General features: G+C 33.0%; 1 protein-coding gene and 1 long non-coding RNA gene across 2 annotated transcripts; both read right to left on the minus strand.

The window, feature by feature from the left end:
• Positions 1 to 224: 224 nt before the first annotated feature.
• LOC148596854 (uncharacterized) lies at positions 225 to 4,965 on the minus strand. The gene is made up of 3 exons (XR_015919188.1): positions 4,606 to 4,965; positions 2,965 to 3,071; positions 225 to 285 (listed from the first exon to the last, which is right to left on the minus strand). It is a non-coding gene; the product is annotated as an uncharacterized LOC148596854 (long non-coding RNA).
• A 1,388-nt stretch (positions 4,966 to 6,353) lies between these two features.
• LOC148596855 (uncharacterized) lies at positions 6,354 to 13,440 on the minus strand. Its single transcript, XM_088564325.1, has 5 exons — positions 12,562 to 13,440; positions 11,538 to 11,660; positions 9,996 to 10,117; positions 7,642 to 7,726; positions 6,354 to 6,418 (listed from the first exon to the last, which is right to left on the minus strand). Exons 1-5 carry the CDS (start codon positions 12,869 to 12,871, stop codon positions 6,354 to 6,356), a joined length of 705 nt encoding a protein of 234 aa, XP_088420451.1. The 5' UTR covers positions 12,872 to 13,440.
• Between the last annotated feature and the right edge of the window lie 8,234 nt (positions 13,441 to 21,674).

Below are 21,674 nucleotides of genomic sequence, written 5' to 3' on the forward strand. Positions count from 1 at the left end.
CAACTTCAGTAATCAAAATAAGTTCGGTTAAAAAAGTTTGACTATAACTCGATTTTTCATGGATACGTTTTCATCGTATGCATTTTCACTTTTAATGACATGTTGTAGGTAAATTTGTCTTCATTTCACAAATTTGATTCGTTTTATTTATTCATTTTTTTTTTTGTTCAAGTAAAATATAAATGCGTTTTTTTAACTGCATAATTTTACTACCGAAAAATAAGGTGGCTGTCAAAATCTTGAATTCTGATCGACGCATTATGAACAAGTACAACTCTGTTTCGTCTGAAATGCAAGAAAAAAAGTATTATGTAGATAAAAGTGGTTTTTCAATAAATTATCCTAGTATCATGGAATTCGATAACCATACCTTCGATTGAATGAAAATCTAAATTCGTTACACTAAACATTTCTTGCATTTGGGGATTATCAAAACCGAGAAGAGCTATAATCTTTGTCAATAAAGGAAAAGGTTAGCTTTCATTTACATTTAGGCAAATGATTGACCAAATAAATTATTGCGAGGTAACCCAGTTATTACTTTCAACATGAAAACAAAACTTTACTTTGTATTAGTTAAACAAAATGTTGTTTCGACGACCAGTTTAACGAGAAAGTATAGAAGATAGCATTTGGAATTGTGAATGACACCACTGTCGTTGACGAATTGAAAACCGGCGTTACTGTCTCAAATGTAGACAGACCTTTCAGTCACTATACATTTTTCACTGCTCCAGCTTAATTTTTCAGGGTTTTGTAAATCATTATTATTTACAAAATGTAACTGTGACGTCATTAGACTTTTTATAATAATTTTCTCGTTAAACTTTGGTACTTTATTAACACAAGTTTGTGTGCATCACATGATTGAGGTTATTTCTCCATTAAACCGGAAAAAATATCAGTATTTGCAAAGTATTTACACTTCCAACGTGTCAGTATTTGTAAGAATCAGACAAAAACATGGGGTAAATTAGAAACATGCATGTCAAAACCCCACCGATCTGACAATATAATTTCTCTCAAGTATGCTTTGGCTATTTGAAAAAAAAACATTATTTGATTTCTGCATCACTGGCTTTGCTCAGAAATTTTTCAATAGAATGTTTAAAAAGTGACAGAGTTATCTGCCCTAGAAATGTTCATTTTCAGTGCATTTCAATGAAATTGTAACTCAATGGTCAAGCAAGATATGGAAAATCTTGTCCGTTTTCCTTGATTCTGGTGGCACAGATAGTCAAATTACACTATCAAAATGATGGGTTTTCTCATACATTTCTATCATGTTTCAACCACTGCCTGATTCTAACAAGGACAGACACTTAATTAAATAAATGGGGGCGGGTTCGAACTCTCGCAAGGTTAAAAGTACATACACTTCTTCTGCATATTACTTAAATATGATATCGAATTTGGTTTTCCTCATTCCCTTGAAATTTGAGTATTCAATGGGTGACGCGAATATGTGATGACGTATTTGATAAGTGTGCCCCTGTTCTCTCGTGTTTAACCAATCATTTCCAGACTTTAATTGTTTCCAGTGGAGCGCAGTTTGGTCCATATTCCGATATACTGCGTTCTGTTAATTTTTGTTGATCTCAATTTTTTAGTGCTCTGTGATGTTTTGTTTTGTCAAATTAATAGCGTTGTGTTTTAATACATGTACTGATTAATTTAGTACCAGTCCATAAAAAATTCAGACACTGCTTATGGTAAAGTGATTCATGGTGTAGAAAAACCCACGGAACAAATAATGCGTTTTGATCTACACAAGCCATATTTACTGTGACAATAGTCCTTCCTGTATTTAGATCTGTACTTTGGAGAAAACCACTTAAATCAACCAAATCATACCAAATCAAGAAAGATAACTCTTCCAAAGTGCTAGTTTCATGTACAATCTTTATTTTTTTTCTCTTTAGTGCAACACCAAGATGGAAAACTAAGACTGGTTATGTGATAAATAACTGTTTCTGAACCGGCGCTTTGCCCACAGAGCAACTGGGATGTGTGCCCCAGGTGGTGGAATGGGGTACCCATGGCGTGTTACATGCTGGGGTTGTCAGGCTATAATACGGAAAACCTGACCGCAAACCATAGTGGTGCACCGTGTTGGTAAAGATGCCACGTTCCTCGCACGTTAAAGAACCCTGCTGTGGTATTCGATAGGAGTAGGAACCTTTGCGCTTCGCCACAGGAGGCTGAATTGCCCGACCATACCCATCCCCCTTTTTCCAGTGGCAATCAAAATTTGTCGACCCTATTATCCTTGTGCCCCATCCTTTTTTTTTCATTTCATGTTCATTTTATCATCCATTTCATGTTCATTGTCTGAATATAGCTGAAATATTGCTGCTCGGACGTTAAACCCCAACAAACAAACAAACAAACAAACAATCAATTTCAACAAAGCCTGTCAAGCATTCCTTTGAAACAGAATGAAATCAGTCCAAGTTACTTTGGTGCTTACGTGAGATTGATGTAAAATGGTAAATACAAACGTTCCAATGATTTGTAAGAGTTGTATTCCTAAAACTACCCTATAATTGACGTATTGCCTATTTTCTATGTTTTTTTCTAAAAATACACAAAAAATGTAATACAAAGTTTTTGACATGAAGTGCTATTGTTCCTGATAACTTCTTTAATCTATTCATTAACGCAAGAAAGGGAATTTTAAGAATCATTCCATATGAAAATTACGCAGTAAGCGACAAATAGATATCAAAAACTCTCATCATTTTTGTAGTTCACAATATCAGTCTCCTGTTATAAACTTTATATTGATTGATCAATTTAGCCTCCCTCCAAAGGTTCCTACTCCTATCGAATATCACAGCAGGGCTCTTAAAATGGGAGGAACGTCTGGTCCTTTGCCCCTGGATTACATTCGTTTGATAACCGCTTTAACCTAGGTTCTATTGATTACTCTTATATATTATTAGAACTAAGCCTAATACTCACAATATCAACTTCACACAGAGCTTTTTGTGCTACAGTGCAGTCGTCGTCTCCGACAGTTGTCGTTCCAGCATTGGACACTTTGAAAGTGACACATTGGGTAGTGACCGCTTAAATACATATGATTAAAAACATTGAATGTATAGATAACATATATTGTCACCAGTGCAAGTTGAAGTATAAGTCTTAAGACAGGGGGTACATCATATATGCCAAAAACCAACCACAATCTTTTAATTTTTTACTCAGAAACAATATCGTCCTCAAAACAATTTTAATTTGTTATCTTTGTCATGTTGATTTTTTCAGATAAAAATATCAAATAGTTTGTTCATGAAAATTTGCATTTTGCAAGGATTATCTTCCTTGATTTGGTTGGTGTATATTAAAGATAAGTGAATGTTTTCCCCAAACAATTCAGACCTGTATGCAACAAGGACAATATTAACGCAGAGATATTACGTATGTCTGCATCAAGAACAATATTTGCGCAGAGATAATACGTATGTATGCCAAAATAGAGAATTATCTGTTTAGTTGTACTTTTTGTACGGCATGAGTTACTTTACTATTCAGTGGCCCTTTTCACACAAAAAAAAATCGTAAGAGTAAAATTAGTCATAAGTTATGACGTCACAATGCTTCGATTTCCTATGACGTCATAACTTATGACTAATTTTACACTTACGATTTTTTTGTGAAAAGGACCACTGAATTTAACTTGTGTACAACATAATTTCAGGATTAATAGACCTTCCTTCTCAAAGTCAAGGGTTTGATGAAATAGTTCGGGCTTCACTCAGCTTGTGATCTGTGATCTGTATCTATGATTAAATCCAGTATTTATACATGTACATCATAACCCCTAGAAACAACCATCAAAGTGTTTGTAAAGTTTGTCTTTGTGAGATATTGATAGGTCAAACTTTATTGAAATGCAATATAAAACTTGGTAAGAAACGTTCCCCATCTTTATTCCTATACAAGCAATAAGAAAAATCTATTCAAAGATTTTTTAAAGATAAATTTAAATAGCTTCTTTGTTGTTTTCTAGATATGTTAAATTTATTTGTGACGAAAAAGACAAAATTAAACTACAATGAGGTCCTGTAATTGCTGGTTCGCACACAGTATTGTATTTAAGTAGAACACCAGCTAAGAATAATGCAAAATGTGATTGATGGGTGAAAATCCTACATATTTCTATTTTTGATATTTTGTTTGAATGTACTGTAGATTTCAAAATTAAGGGAGATAACTCTGTAATTGACACTCAAATACAATCAAATCTATTGGATTTTCAATGTTGATTATCTTCTTAGAGCAGACAGAATGGAATGAATTATTACACATTTCATAATGTAGACCCATAAAACAACTAAATTACAAAAATAAAAATATGTAGTCTTTTTGGTGTTGTATCACATTTTTCAGATTTTGCATGATTCTTACAAAGACTGCTACTTAAAAAAACATCTAAAGAGTTTCTAGTTGTTACTAAGTATCTTATTTTATTAAAAAAAGATTGTACATGAAACTAGCACTTTGGAAGAGTTATCCTTCTTGAAACTGGTTTATCATAAAAAAAAATAAAGATTGTACATGGAAGAGTTATCCTTCTTGAAACTGGTTTAAATGACTTACCTTTGGTAATAACTCCAAAAACAGGAACATCGGTAGGACCTCCAGAAGTAGAAATTATATCGTTGTTTCCACCCCCATCTAGAAGATCCGTGTATCCAACGTGGTATGGTGTATCTGGATCTAAAGTACAAGTATTTCGAATACACAATGGTTAAGTACCATTCTGTGTAAGAATCAGGCAATGGGTGGCACATCATATTTCTCAATTTGATCTTTGTTGCCTCAAATACATTCAACACATCTAGACATCAGCGGAACAGCTATTTAAGTTTATCCTGAAGCATCGGTGATGTAGATATTTTTTGACTACTTATATAAGGAAAAAGTTCGGGAAAATTTTCCCGCCATTTTTCCATAGTGCATTTTAACTAAATGTGTCCTATCAATATCTTAAAAAGGCAAACTGTACAAACATTTGACAGTAATTTCTTGAGATTATGAGGTATAAATGCTTGGATTATGGAATAAAATGTCTGTGTATTTTTCCTTCATGTGCCACACCTTATACACATTTTGCCTGACTCTTAGACGGAGGAGTACTTACTTATTGTGAGGACAATACTGCAAAATACAGACCGCCCTATGAGCTTTCTTGTTTATCTAAGCCTCGTCATATGACCTCGTGATTTCGCGAGAATGAGTCCTTGTAAAAAACGTAAAGATTTGTCATTTGGTGAGCTCTGGGTTCAATGTTAAGAGGAAAACATCTTTTTGTATAAATAATACCGATAAAAAATGACAAATATCTTTTCTGCATGATAAAGGTATGAAGAAAAAAACATAAAAAAGAAGATTTTGCATTGTTATACAGCGTTTCGAGTTTACCCGAAAGTGAACAGTAAAATGCATGTCGATCTTCGGTTTACAATACGTTCTACATCGGAAATTCCGGTAAAGAAAATGAAAGTAGAACGAGACTTACATACCCAATTGCAACCTATGGGCAGTCTACATTTTCGATTTTGACATTATCATCATTTTTTTCTGTTTATTGCATTGAAGAACTAAACATTAATATAAATTGATTCTTATTAAGCACGTTACACAGTGCTGTAAAACAACAAATTGGACCAATAGAAAATCAGTATCAATACCCACGTATTGCAAGGATTTCTGTAAATGCAGAAATTCTTCCGAAAAAAAAGGACTGACTTGCAATCATTTATACTCGTCCTTCAAAATTGAATTAACTGATGCATAAACGTTTCTCAAACTAGCAAAACTAACATATAAAATCGCAGTCTGAGTTAATAACTTTACCCTACCGGTGCACCTGGGCCATGCTTCCAGTTTTTTTATCGGCGTTCGAGATGCTCATTTGCTTTTGTTACTTTGTATGTATGGTTTTGGTTACTTTGTGTTCTTTGTTGTGTGTGTCTGTTTTCCATGTCTGGTCATATAGCCTCTCTGATAAAGTATGATTTAATAACTTAACGTACAGATTTGATAATCTTTTATTTTCGCACACAAGAGAAAAAAGTCCACTGAACTCCTAACTGTACTTTACAATTACCAATGCAGAAAACAAGGCAGATCGAGTGACATGGCATGGGCCGCAAAGAGTAAACTTAATCCCATCATTTTCTTTATTCTGATAACTAATTTTTATGTGAGAGAGGTCACAGATTTTTCTCTATCAAAAATGTATTTTAAAGTTCCCTAACAAATCAACAAAGTTTTTTAAAATATACAGACGAGTTATTTCTCTTAATCACAATGTTTTTAGTGTTTTAATGTATAAATCAAATTCAATCTTGCCATATCCTTTCATTGTAAATGACATTCATTTCTGTAAATGTTATTTTTGTTATCCCTATAAGATAGATTAATGGAAATCAAATTAAACATGAGCCACCGAAGACTGAGTTTTTTTATGGACATCTTTTCACGTCATCAGTTTCAATGGTATAGTAATAAGGTATGTAAGTCTCGTCATGTGATCCTCTGATTTCACGAGAATGGGTCTTAGTCAACCATTCAAAAACATTGAGATTTGTCATTAAAAGAGTGTTGAGTTCAGTGTTGAGGGCAAAATATCTTTCTGTGTAAAAAATACAGATAAAAATGACAAATAACTATTTCTACATGATAAAGGTATTAAGGAAAAACATAAAATAGAAGATTTTACATTGTTATACAGCGTTTTGAGTACCCGGATGTAAAAAATAAAATGCAGATCGGTCTTCGGTTTTCAGTAGGTTCTACGTCGTAAATTCCGGTAAAGAAAATGAAACTAGAACGAGACTTGTATACCCTATGGTATAGTAATTGTAATAAGATATATATAAATGTGATTTTTTTCTCTCATCAATACGTCTGGTGCTGCGTTCGATTTTATTTCATGTCTTCACCCAAGCTCCGAACAGCGTATGACGTTCATAATTCACTCTAGGCGCTGCAGCCAGCTCTCTCAGAAAATGCAAGAATCTTGCAAAGTCGAGGAAAAGTGAATGATTTTACGCGACGTTATCCGATTGTCAAACAACAATTGATTTAAATAATGTCCAAAAATTTCGAAATGCTTGTCTGCAGCAGTTAATTAGAAATGAAAAGAACGTCTGCCGCTGCGTAGATGTTGGTCTTTTTCAGAGGATTACACTTCAGCTACATTCAGGTTATGCCTTATCAACATTTTCAAATCAAGCTGGCGATTTCCCAAACAAAGTCTTAAGTGTATAAAAATATTAAGCAATTTTCTGTTGTGACGTCATTACATACGATCAACGTTTTGTGTAATTGACGCCAATAGTATGTATTATAAGGAAGCACATTTTACATATAATAAAAAAAACCAAATAAACAAAAACAAAAACTTGTGAAAACCGTAAATATTTTCGGCTTTAAATTATGTTCGCTTTAGACAAGAGTTCAGTGTAGCATAGTTTAAAATACAATTTTGACTTACTATTGAAAAATTGGAAATGGTTTAGACATGGTTTCATGTTATTCAGTGTTCAGTAATGACAGGTTTACTGTTTATATCGGAAAGAAAATAGAACTACGACTGCCTAAACAAATTTAAAAGTATGAACAAACCAGATTTGAGATAATCTTTGACAGCGAGTCCTTCCGTTGTGGTCTCAACGTTAACTAGATAGCCTCCAAGTTTGTGGCATTCAACCTAAAATTTTATACATTAATATAGTAGTACATGTATCACGTTAGAATCCTTTCGTAAAGTAGAATAGCTAGCAATAAGTCATTCAGTGCAACCTTTTTAAAACGAATCAGTGATATGTTTGTATCATATCTAATTTTACAAAAGCCTTTCAAGCTTTCCTTTGAAACAGAGTGAAATCAGTCCATGCTATTTGATGCTTACACGAGATTGATGTAAAAATGATGAATACAAACGTTCCAATGATGATTTGTAACAGTTGTGTCCCTTACCCTAGGTCTACCTCCTTAAGAATCAATTAAAATGATGTTTGGTAAAGACAGGTGTTCGGTTAATCGAACTTTAAAGTATTAATTGATATAAAAGGATAAGATGTCTGGTTTTTACCTTATTTCGAATTATTAAGTATTTGGTTCCGACAGCTGTCCTTTGTACGCACATTTTCACAAAAGATATGTCGTTATTTCACTTGACAAAAAACAATCTTTTAATGTGAAAGGTGCAGGGGCGTTAAGGAATTCCGCTGGTCTCATTTTGGAATTTGTCTCAGATTTTCGGGATCATAGGGCTTTATCCAACTGAATGTCTCAATTTTTTGTCCATTTACCCTATGTTTTCTTTTCTGATAATCATTATATACACCGTTTTGATTCATGTGACAAAATCTTTTCTAATCCATGTTGTTTTTTTTCATACTTTATGGAAGGTTTGAAGGTGCTCATGTAAAGTCAAATCAAAATCAAGAGGACTCCGTTTTTAATTTTCTACTCCCTTTTGTTCCCTAGAAAATTGTCAACAAATCTATATCAAAAGTTTGGAGGCCTGCAAATTAAAAATTGAGCAGCGGACATGCCTTAATCCAAGATTATGGCAACAAAAATCAGTCCAAGTTACTTTGATGCTTACGTGAGATTGATGTAAAATGGTAAATACAAACGTTCCAATGATTGTTGGATACAATATCAAATACTAGTGAAACCTGTCTGTACAAAATCGCTTTTGCACTTTTATTGGTTCTGTTTACCAAGGTTTGGAATGCTTTTAAATCGATAGCGAGCACAAAGTGAGCTCAACAGCAACGTGTGTGTACATCAAAATAACATTATTGAGATGGTTCCCAGGGATATTATCAGCCTAATCGGAATGCATTCGATAGTCAGCAGAAACAGCCATAAAATGGAAATTCCGCAGCAAGAAAATCAGAAATTTATACTCATCGAGATCAATAAACAAAAATAGATAAGAATATATTTATATTATTGAAAATATACAATCGTTTTCAATGCATTCCTCTATTTTTTTCCTGCTTCATGATATATTCATAAACGGAAAAGTTCGGGAAAAGTTGCTTGCTCTTGACTGTATTGTTCAAATCGAAGCATAACATTTCTAAGATAGGGAAGGACCCGTTCTCGTGAAATCACGAGATTTACATACCCTTTACTTCATAAAAACATTAGGCAAATACATCTTTTGTTGCTTTAGTTTATTGATATGTCGTGAAATTGGTGTCATTTAACAATGGAAAGTTTATCCCATACAAGTGCAGTACGTAGCGTATGTTGTGTTGATTGATTAATTGATTTGTGTTTAAGGAGGTAGACCTAGGGTAAGGGACATAACTCATAGAGTCAGCGATATGCTTGTATCATTTACAATTACACCATAGCCTGTCAAGCTTTCATTTGAAACCGAATGAAATCAGTCCAGCTTACTTTGATGCTTACATGATATTGATGTAAAATGCTGAATACAAACGTTCCTATGATTTTTATGAGTTGTATTCCATACCCTAGGTGTACCTCCTTACAGCCAATCAACCATATCTGCTATAACCGGGTGATGGACAAGAAATAAATTATAAAATGAACATGAAATGATGATGAAATGAAAAATGGGATGGATAAGACACGAGAATAATACGACCGACGAATGTTTTGATTGCCACTAGAAAAAGGGAGAGGGGGTAAGATCGACCAATTTACCGCCAAGGTTCCTTCTCCTTTCGAATACCACAGTTGACTTTTGTAACCTGCGAGGAACTTGGCATCTTTCCCAACACGTTGTACCACTATGGTATATATTCAGGTTTTCGTATTACAGCCTGACGATCCCAGCATGTAGCATATCAAGGGTGCCCAATTTTATCACATGGGGCACACAAGCCAGTTGTTGAATATGCAATGTGCTCACACCTTAATCGTAACTCGACAACGCTTTTTAAGATGAATACTAGTTCAAGGTCAAATTAAAACAAAAACGTCTCACTTACCAAATTTCTCCTCCATATTTGTGACTGTGTTGTCTTTATATAGCACTTGTTTGGGACTGTCAAACCAGCACCAGAAAGCTTTATGAAGTTACCTGGACAGGTCGGTGTCGGAGAACATGGTACTACGCAAACATAAAATTTGATTAAAACTACGATTAAGTAACAATTTAACTTTTAAGGATGTATAACTAAGGTAAAGGACACAACTCTTTCAAATCAATGGAATTTAACGTTTGTATTCAGCATTTTACATCAATCTTATGTAAGCATCAAAGTAACTTGGATTGATTTCATTCTGTTTCAAATGAAAGGTTGATAGGCTTTGATAAAATTGAATATAATACAAACATATCACTGATTTCAATAGTTATGTCCCTTTCACTAAGTCGACTTCCTTAAATGTATTTTAAACTTCGGTAAACCAAACATTTTTTACTATATTATTAAAGAGAAAAACGTTTAGTATCCATCTTGAAGAACCAGTTGTTTTGACGTTATATTATAGGGTTATGCTATGAGACATGGCAAATTTGGGATGGTAGAGTGGGAAGTTTATCTTGAGAGGAACTATACGGTCCTGTTGTATAGGACATGTAGAACAATTTATAAAGACTGAAGATATATTTAGAAACAGGAAAACACACGAATAACAAATATCCAGGGCAACATATACGTTTCCCATTTTAGCGTTCGTGCATCGTTTATTATGCGTTTACACATCGTTTTGCGTTCGTTTAAACCCACGATAAAAGCGTTCGTTTAAGGTAGTAGACCTGGGGTAAGGGAGGTAATCCAAATTGAAAAGATTTTAGTCACTATAGCGTTTGAATGACTCCAAATATGCAAGCTTCAAAGTGACACCGATGTTAAAGGGAAATAACTCCAAGAGCAACATTTGATTCTTTGGGCACAAAACAAAAATAGTGCAAACAATTTTAAAAAATAAAAAAAAAATCTATAAAGGCATTATGTGTGATTTGTTTCTTAAAAAAAGCAACAATTAGGTCACATTTTCGTATTTCCTCGATCAAGAAGCGCATTTGAGATGTTTTTTTTTCTCTTCGGCAATGATAAATAAGGAGAAGATCCTTTCATATTTCACTTTTCAGTAGAAAAAAATATTGTAACGTTTGACCGGACGAATAAATAGAATTAAATCAAAATGTAAGAATCAGACAGTAGGTGAAACATGGTATATAAAACCCCATCATTTTGATAGTGTAATTTGACTATTTGCACCATCAGAATCAAGGAAAAACAGATAAGACGTTCCATATCATGCTGGACCATTGATTTCATTGAAATGCATTGAAACAGAATATTTCAAGGGCAGATAACTCTGTCAAAAGCCTCATTTTTCTAAGATTTTACTGAACAAATTCTGAGCGAGTCCAATTATGCAGAGATCAAACAATGGTCTTTTCAAATATAGAAAGCATCCTTGAGTGATATTGTATTGTCAGATCGGTGTGGTTTTGACTTTTTATTCTGATTTCCCCCCACTTTGCCTGATTCTTACGAACACTTACACTAACAAAATACCTGGGGTTGTGCAGACGGAAGCCGCAGGAGTCGTACAAACTGGACATGTACTCGTTGTTATTCCTGTTATTCCTCCAGAAGATGATATGGCGGAGGTTGCAACTAGCAGGAGAGCCAACGGTGCTAAACGATGGAGAATAAAAACGTTAAAAATTCAAAGAATAAGTAGTTGTTAACGTTGCATACATATTTTTGGGAATTAAGTAGCACTCCAGATAAGAATCATGTAAAATATAATGCATGGTTTGAAAGCCTATATATTGTGGCTACATATTTTTTGATATTTTGCTATGTTAGTATATAGAAGTTAATATATGGCTTTCTCATATAACCGTTGATCTCAAGAGATAAAAAAAATCTATAGAATATACTGTAGAATTTAGAATTAAGGAAGATTTATATTGGATTGTCATCATATACATACAAAATAATTTGTATCTTATATAACATAATTTGATTGATTCTTACAAAACGTATTTAAAACGTGTACATATGGTTATTTTACATATAAGGTGGAATCTGTGATCGTTCAATGTTTACAAAAATTATGTGGAATACAAATGACCTTTATGACGTCAAAATGATCTTATAAAAAAAATTCAAACAAAGACTTATAAATCTGCCTACTTATCCATAAAATAATTTAAAAAAAGGGATAAAACTCCGCTTATTGATACAAAACAAGAAAAATCTCAGATACCCTCCTGTAAGGTACCAATGGTCTGTTTACAATATTTACAAGTCAGTCTCATATCAATGGACTGTTTACAACAGCTGTCTTTCATGTAATGACTTAATAGATGAATAGATATCAGGTAACAATGCTATGCATTCTAAATGTACGTATATGGAATTCAAATGACTTTGAAATAGTTTTAATCTTTAACTTCCTATGTATTTGATTCTAATGTGCTGATGACATATTACTCAATACACAATCATGTATAACATACCGAAATTTCAAAATTTTTTATATATATTTGTTAATCCAGAACATGTAAAAAATATTTGTACAATGACTTACCGAGTAGACTGAATCCTGCTCCGATACCAGTCCCCGCCCCTACAGTACCAATACCACCAACGTCACTTACAACTATTGGCTGACCGACAACATTGCCACCAAAACCACCAAATCCAAAACCACCGTCAAAACCAGTAGTACCTATGCCACCGCCAAAACCACCAGTTCCAAAACCACCGTCAAAACCAGTAGTACCTATGCCACCGCCAAAACCACCAGTGCCAAAACCACCGCCAAAACCTGTGTTACTAACATCATCACCAGTTAAATCTTCGTTAGCAGGAGTTTGAATCAAAACCTGTTGAGCCATCCTTAAACAAAAAATTCTGCCCGCTGTTACTAAAAGTAGAACTGGTTAATGATGGCGATCCGAATCAAAAGTAGTTCTTTCGAGGACAAACGACTGATCATGTTCAAATTAGGATTTCCCAAAACCTTTAATTTAACTTGTATGAAACAAAAAAAAATAAAAATTATATATAAGGTTGGAATAGTAATGAAACAGCAATAAGGTCCCGTTTACATTTTTAAAATTTTTATCTGTACTTATAACTGTATAATCGTTTTTTTTGTTTTTGTTCGTGTTTTTTTTCACTTTTCTTGTCTTACTGGATATATACTGGATGCAGTAATCAAGGGAACCGATATTCTAGTGAAAAAAAAAACCAAATCTAAGTGTTTAACATCCAGATGTATTGATACGTTTTTTTAAACATTCAGGTGTGATGAGGTTTTGAATTTGAACATTCGAGCAGAAGTAAGCAGATTTGAATCTTGATTTTAACTTTTAATGATATTATGATAAAAGACTGTAGAGCCTACCTTATTGAGTTATGAATTGGCCAGGGTTTCAATCAAGACTGTCGTAATACTCCTGGATTATCATGTACTAAACAGTATATGAATTTATCTCGTAAGGTTTTTAATCAATGAACTTTGACAAATTGGCACGTATTAGTCTGTTTTGGACGTATGTTTTATTAATAACCTTTTGCCCAAAAGGAATTATCAGGTGTTTAGCATTCCGTCGTGTTTTTTTTTAATTTGTTTTTGGCTTTGGGTCGCTGTACAGCCAAATAAAGGAAGTTCACGAAACTTGTTTTTTTAATACATTTGATATACCTGTTGAAATAATATGAACCGTTGATCATGTAAACTCAAACGTTTGATTTTCCAGAGTGATTGTAGTTTTAATCAGTTATAGGTAGTCGTTACATGTAACTTAAGTAGTACTCCAGCTAAAAATCATGCAAAATATGATTCATGGGTAAAAAGCCTACATATTTTTATTTTTGATATTTTGTTTGAATTGCCATGATAAACAGAAGTGAACATTCAGTTTTTCATATAACCTGTGCTCTTAGGAGATAAAAATTATATAGAATGCACTGTAGATTTCAAATTTAAGGGAGATAACTCTGTAAATGACACTCAAAACATTAGAATCTATTGGATGTTGATTATCTCCCAAGAGCAGGCAGATTTGAATGAATAAGTACACATTTCATAGTATAGACCCATAAAACAACTTAATTACAAAAATAAAAATATGTAGCCTTTTTGTGGGCGTATCAATTTTTTCAGATTTTGTATGATTTTTACCAAGACAGCTACTTAAGGACAGGTCAACGTAAAATTTAGACACTGTCAACGATAGAGTGGATTTATGGAGCTGATTAACACCACGAACAAGCAATGTTTTATCTTATCTGCAAATAACAATTTTTTTTCGAAACTGTTGCATACCTGCATATGGGTCTGTATTGTGGAGAAACCACGCAGTTACTTCCACTTGCATTGAGTATCAATCCACATAAAAATCATGCAAAATGTGATACGTGACTGGAAATCCTACATATTCCTATTTTTGATATTTTGTTTAAAATGTTATAGTAAACAGAAAGTAACATATGGCTTTTCATATAACCCTTGTTCATAGGAGATAAAAATATATAGAATTTTCTGTAGAATTCAAAATCAAGGGAGACGACTCTATAAACGACACAAAAATACAATAGAAACTGTTGGATTTTCGAAGTGGATTATCTTCTAAAAGCAGACAGATTGGAATACATAATTATTCATTTCATCATACAGACCTATAAAGTATTGGAGTGTATCACACAAATATGTAACAGACAGCTTTTTTTTGTTTACTTTATGATACATTAATACTCAAATTTTTGGGAAAAATTGGTGGGTTTCTTAGAAGAAATCGAATCAATAAATGATCTTTTAATGAAGAGCTAAAACACAACCGGCATATCTTTAACTTACATGTATGTTTATATTAATTCAAAATTATTTGAGTTCATTGCAAAATAAGATGATTAACATAAAGTTTTTCTTGCCAAAAATTTGACCAGAAATGACAAAAATTACAAAATATTTCTGAATATTGGTAAACTAGTCATTTTGGTGTCCTATCAATGTATGAATTATCAGAAATATTTTCTTATTCGTGGTGTATTCAGGTCTTTCAATTCCCAATTAAATCATGCAACACTTCATGATTTATGTTCAGTTGTATTTTAGCCAATAAAACCCTTTAACGCTTTTTCTCCTTAAAAAGTGTTTCACTAAAAGTCACTAAGTAAGAATTCTGTATTGTGCAAAAAAAAATAAATAATCGATATTCAAACATACAAAATAACTAAAAACTCATTGCTTACATTTAGAAGTTCTAAATTTAAAAGTACAAGTGCAAAAACACTATACCTATTGTTCAAGAATGAAAACTTAAAAAAAATAATAAATTACACTAAGTCTTTTTTTATGCATCTGCTTTTGATAACTGGTGTTTGTGTTTCTGGTTTATTGAAACCATGAGCTCTATCGGTTATTTGGGGTTGATAGTGATTGATATCTAAGTCTAAAATTGTTTACTTACGTAAATCAATGTGCTTGTGTGACTCTACTTTCGTATTCCATTTTAAGGTTAAAACCATACGCTATTCATTCCAATGACCGCCGTTGATCTGCTTTCTGCGAAACTGTGCAAGCGGAAATATTTATTTTGAATTGAGCACATTTGAACAACTGTCAAGATTTTCATAACCTGAAAGCAGTTATTAGACGAATCAGAAAACAAAAAAAAATCTATTTACGTAATAATACTTCGTATTTACTAATAAACGTGTCTTTCTACAAATTTCGCTTCATTGTGAGACTTTTTGTCATATCCGGGAAATCGGTTATTCTTATTGGCTATAACGTGATCATGTGATATTCTTAACTTAATATTTGCTTATATAGAGGTATACTCGATAAAGTTACCCGTGGGCAATGCTAATGCAGCTCAGTGCATTATCAACATTTCAAGCAATATCAATGTCCCTTGGGCTGTCAATTTATCGTGATAATCCCATGAATACAAGCAACTGTTGTACAATTTAAACCATACTGCTGTGTCCGAGTCTTTTTGTCAAAATGGCGTCATCTTCTGGTTTAAGTATCAGTCCACATAAACTTCAGACACTGTCAATGGTAAAGTGATTCATGGTGAAAAACCTACCAATTAAAAGATGTTTTTGTTTTCAGTTTCCATCTGCTATGCTTTCAAATAACGATAATCATTTCTGCTTTCAGACGTTTTAGAAAATCATGCATTTATCTCCCACAAAGTCACTCAAATGAAGCAAAATCAAGAACGACAAATCTTGTAAATTGAAAACTTCATGTGCAATCTATATGATATTCATCTCAAAAGCACAACAAACAAATAAAAAACGAAAACTGGTGGTGTTATCAATAACTGTTCCTGAAAAAGAATTAAAACTGAATTCGGTTGGGCTTTGACGTGCATGAACCACCTTCTTTCTGATTCGTAGAAAGACTACTAGATAATCTTTTATTATATTCGACTATTCAACTGTTTGCATCCAAAATATATTCTTAGAAAAACAAAAGTTATTAACCATGAAGAAAAAAAATCTCGGAAACACATTTTATAATATAATTGAAAGGGTTATAAAGGGTTGCAAATTATAATCACGAAATAGTAAATTATAAGCGCACATATTTAAACATCATTTGGAAACGTAATCGAAGATGTCTTTGAACAAGTTTTGTATTGAGATATTTTGCCTGGAACAACACGGGGAAGGGTAAACCAGTTTAAACTTCCGGTTTTGATTGACGATAAAAATATCAAAAGGGAATGTCCCGTAGCTACATACAGTATAGAACAGGATCGTGGTCAAAAAGTACATTTTGTAATTGTATAAATATAAATCATTCCTGGTGACATACGAGAGTGTTTGAACACCGTATTACTGAATAGTTTTCGATATAAAGTCTCAACTTCCCCAAGAGTTTTACCTGAAATGAATAAATGTAATTTAAATCAAAGCTTTTGAGAAATAATATGTTAAGTAGCATTCCAGATAAGAATTATGCAAAATGTGATTCATGCTTGGAAAGCCTACATATTTTTATTTTTGATACTTTTACATAAAATTCATTTGAAATTATCATGTGAGATTCATTTCAGGAGAACTGCACTTAAAAACCACACAACGTTAAGCTCCATTTATATGAATTTGTGTTAACAAAATAATTAAGTGAAACACTGTGAGTAAAGCTCACTAATGGACATCTACTTTTCCGATTACAGTAACCATATGATAAACATATAAAAAAGTTGTTTAACGAGAAAATGATGTTGGTGAAATCGAAGGCTCCTTATCATTCAAATGTTTTTGTCAAAAAACATATCATATTCAATTTCATCAAAGCCTTTCAAGCTTTCATTTGAAACAGAATGAAATCAGGACGAGTTGCTTTGATGTTTGCATAAGGTTAAAGTAGTATGTTGAATGCACATGTTGCAATGATTTGTAAGAGTTGTGTCACTTACCCTAGGTCTACTTCCTTAAAGACAAGATACAATAACAGGTAAAGTATTCACAAGTAAAGGATCCAAATGTATGAAACCAAATATGGATGCATAGTTTGGAATAAAATTTTAGATGAAACATTAAAAAACAATTGATCCACGGAAGTTCATATAAAACTTATTTACCGGATATAACATATGACGATATGTGATATGAATTAGTACACTAAACCACCTGTATCGCACGAGGATAACGAATATTGTTGAATAAACATTACTGTGCTCTTTCTTTTTGTTCCCTTTTTCAGTAAAATAGATAATGAAAACACTCTGTGTAATAATCGGACAATAGGTTGAACTTCATTTTTTTCTCAATTAGTCTTTTTTTTTGCCGTATATAAATGCCGTGCATCTAGAAAAACAACCGACAAATCATTTTGAATTTATGCTGAAGAATCTGTGACGGAGATGTATGTTGACTGCTTTTATACGGAAAAATGCTGGAATATTTCCCCGCCAATCTCCATAGTGAATGGACTGATTTAGAAACAGTATTGCATACTAGGATTTCCATTGTTCATGACTTTCTTCATTGGTCAAAATGTGTGCAACGACGCAACAAGAGGACGGACAGAGTTTACAAACAATGTTACATTCTTAACAGTTATTTGCACAATCGTAACACCAAATTATAGAGTTTTATGTACTTTCTTTTTATCAAAGCGTAGCTTGTTTGATGTAGTTGCATTAAACTACATTATTTTAAATTCCAACTTTTGAACTAACATGTCTACTTAAAATATATCTATATAAATTAATTACTGAAGACATTGTATGTTTATATATATTATTAACAATTGTTTAGTAAGCAATAGGCTTTTTTATACATTAAAACAATTTAAAAGTCAGTTTCTGTAAGAATCAGGCAGTGGGTGAAGCATAGTATAAAAACCCACCATTTTGATAATTTAATTTGACTATTTTCACCATTAGAATCAAAGAAAACAGACAAAAGTTTTCATTTTATGCTAGCCCATTGATTTACAATTTCATTGAAATGCATTGAAAATGAACATTTCAGCGGCAGATAACTTTGTCAAAAACATCATTTGTCTGACATTCTATTGATTTTTTTTTATCTTTACCAAATCCAGTGATGCAGAGATTACATAATGATCTATTCAAATAGAGAAGATATCCTTGACTGATATTTTATCGTTAGATCGGTGGGATTTTGACATGCATGTTTTGGATTTTTCCCATTTTGTCTGATTCTTACAATTAAAAACAAAAATTTAAATAGAAACAAATCTAACATTTTAAAATGTTGTGACATAGGTAAATATCTGATATGCAAATACCGGTAAGGGTAACAGCAGGGATACAACTCTTACAAATATTTGGAACGTTTGCATTCAGCATTTTACATCAATCTCATGTAAGCATTATAGTAACTTGGACTAATTTCATTCTGTTTCAAATGAAAGCTTGGTAGGCTTTGGTGAAATTGAATATGATAAAAACATATCACTGATTTCATGAGTTCTGTCCCTTACTTTAGGTCTACCTCCTTAAATAAGGGTAACAACAAAATAACCGAACACTAATCCGATTTATAATCAAGTCCAAAATAAATCTGGCAAAACAGATATTACTCCATCCGAGCAGTTGGTACCGCTATGGTCCTGACTTGGTACAGGCACTTCGGAAGGTGGGTTAAATCTAAGTTTTACAGCGCGCCACACCCCCCCAATTCCACTGTGGCGTGACTATACCAGTGGTGATTAAAAAGCATTTGCATGCTATTGTCATGATCGGTAAATCAGCTCAAAAACATTTGAACATTTAAAACATGAAACTTGTTATGTATAACGTAAAACCTATTGATGTTACAAACTGTGGTAAATATTTTATTTGTCTGATTTTTTAGGTGTGGTTCGTACGTTTCCACTGATATTCAAAGTTTGTCAAACGTATTAGAGTTGTGGTTCGTTGTATTGCTTTTGGTGAACCCAAACAGCAATTAGGACTTATTGCTTTTATTTGTCGATGAATTTGTAGTTATATAAAATGAGTTATATAGGGTTATTGTATGAATATTGGGCAATATTTTGGTGAATATTATACGAGTAGAATTTTATATTGCACGAGTTTACAAATACAGTATACATGGGATAATGTTCCCTAGTATACAGCCAAATGAGCCACATATGATAATCATATGGTGACCAATTCATATGATAATCATACGATATTTAACATAAGATAGTCATAAGATTATCATATGATTCTCATATACTAATTTTGGCTTGAAAACATATGACAATCATATGTTTGGGAAAAACATATGACTCTCATTCAACATATTGACACTAAGCACACCATTAGTTTTACGGGGTTCAAATTAATCAGGTAAATTGACGTTTACGTTGATCGTCACTTGGGACCACCCCTAAATTTCTTTCTGTATCTGCCACTGTAGTACCACTTACGTCTGATAAAAGACAAATGTTAAATATCAAATTTTCTATACAGGTATTTCTAGGAAAGCAGAGTACGCTATCCTTCAGGTCCATCCCCTAGTTTTTACTGATTCACGAAAACTGATTTATTCAACGGGTCATAGTTTTCCTTTCCTCGCTTGTCTACCCCGGACTTGATATTTTATGAGCAACTCGGAGTGTGTTTTTAGAAAAGCAGACGACGCTTACCTTACCGGTGCACCTAGTCCATGCTTCCAGTTTTAAGTGGAGTCGGCTTTTGCTTGTATGTATGATTTTAGTTACTTGATGGTCTTTGTTGTGTATGTCTGTTTTCCATGTCTGGTCTTTGTCCCTTGATTACATTCTTTTGATTTGATAAATCGCATCTACCCCAAATAACTTGAGATAAAGGATAAAGTCAACCTCATATCTTGACCTACAAGGAGAGAGTTTCTAGAAAAACAGAGAATGCTTACCCTACCGGTGCACCTGGTCCATGCTCCAAGTTTTTAGTGGAGTACGAGTTGCTCATTTGCTTTTATTACTTTGTATGTATGATTTTAGTTACTTTGTGGTCTTTGTTGCGTATGTCTGTTTTCCATATCTGGTCTTTGTCCCTGGATTACATTCTTTTGATTACCGCTATAACCTTGGTTCCCTTGATTACTCTTTGATTAACGCTGTAACCTTGGTTTCCCTCATTACTATTTTAGTACAATCTTAGGTTGTCAATTTACTTTTGTATCTTTGTCCTTGTTATTTTGGTCATTTCATGTTATTTGTTGTGTGTGTGTGCGTGTGTGTGTGTGTGGGTGTGTATGGGTGGGTGTGTGCGTGCGTGCGTGTGTGTGTTTTCACTGTCTTGTCTTTACAGGTATTCTGTTGATTTCCGCTGGAATCCTGGTTTCCTTGTTATCTCTTTCTTTAAGATTAAACAAGTCATTTTCCTCTGTTTATCGATATATATGCTACTTTAAAATAAAAGATAAACGAAACAATTATGTAAAGATTGAAAAAAAATGTTTGCCTTGTCTAACACAAATCTTGGTTTTCATTGTTAACACCTACTTCAAGCCGTATCTACATGACTTGTGTTAACCCATAAATAAATATCTCTCTGCATGGACGTGAAATCACAGAGAAATAAATCAAATTAAATTGACTTCATGATTTGACGCATAAACTCCCAAAGAATTGATATCTGAAAGTTACATTTATAAACAGGTGAAAATGATTAAATATAAAGATATAAATGAGGTCTCACATATATACAATTTTGTACATACAGTTGATTGCATGTCTAAATTTAAACAATGATTTATCGCAAATCTAGTCTGATACTTTAAAATAAGGCATGGTTAAGTCATTATTACTTCTAAAAGCATTCTGTCATGTATTTACAAATATAGACTTCGAAAAGACTTATGAAGTACAGTCGTACGTAATCATAATATGTGTAACATTACTTGTATTTTAAAGAAAGGCTGTATTTACTTAAGAAAGTTTGCCATATCTATCTTCATATACCGAACGTCTGAATCAGCTTCCGGTTATTATCAACTGCCCAGCAGATAAGCCCATTGAAACCTGTCTAATTCAACTGAACATTCTGATTATCTGTCTTATCACAATTTTTTTCGTCCTTTTATATCAGTTTAAGGAGGTAGTGGTACCTAGTGGAAGGGACAGAACTCTTGAAATTAGTGATATGATTGTATCATATTCAATTTCACCAAAGCCCATCAAGCTTTCATTTGAAATAGAATGAAATCAGTCCAAGTTACTTTGATGCT

This window comes from Perna viridis, chromosome 15, assembly GCF_037379345.1.
Source record: "Perna viridis isolate PV_CMFRI_1.1 ecotype Kerala chromosome 15, ASM3737934v1, whole genome shotgun sequence".
In the NCBI taxonomy this organism is placed as follows: domain Eukaryota; kingdom Metazoa; phylum Mollusca; class Bivalvia; order Mytilida; family Mytilidae; genus Perna; species Perna viridis.

What these genes read in the sequence shown, in the direction of transcription:
- LOC148596855 (XM_088564325.1), bottom strand. Translation starts at nt 12,871, where the DNA reads ATGGCTCAACAGGTTTTGATTCAAACTCCTGCTAACGAAGATTTAACT. An exon ending in TTCCGTCTGCACAACCCCAG is followed by an intron (nt 10,118 to 11,537) that starts GTATTTTGTTAG and finishes ATGTTTGCGTAG; the next exon opens with TACCATGTTCTCCGACACCG. An exon ending in CAAAGATTATCTCAAATCTG is followed by an intron (nt 6,419 to 7,641) that starts GTTTGTTCATAC and finishes TCTATCTTATAG; the next exon opens with GGATAACAAAAATAACATTT.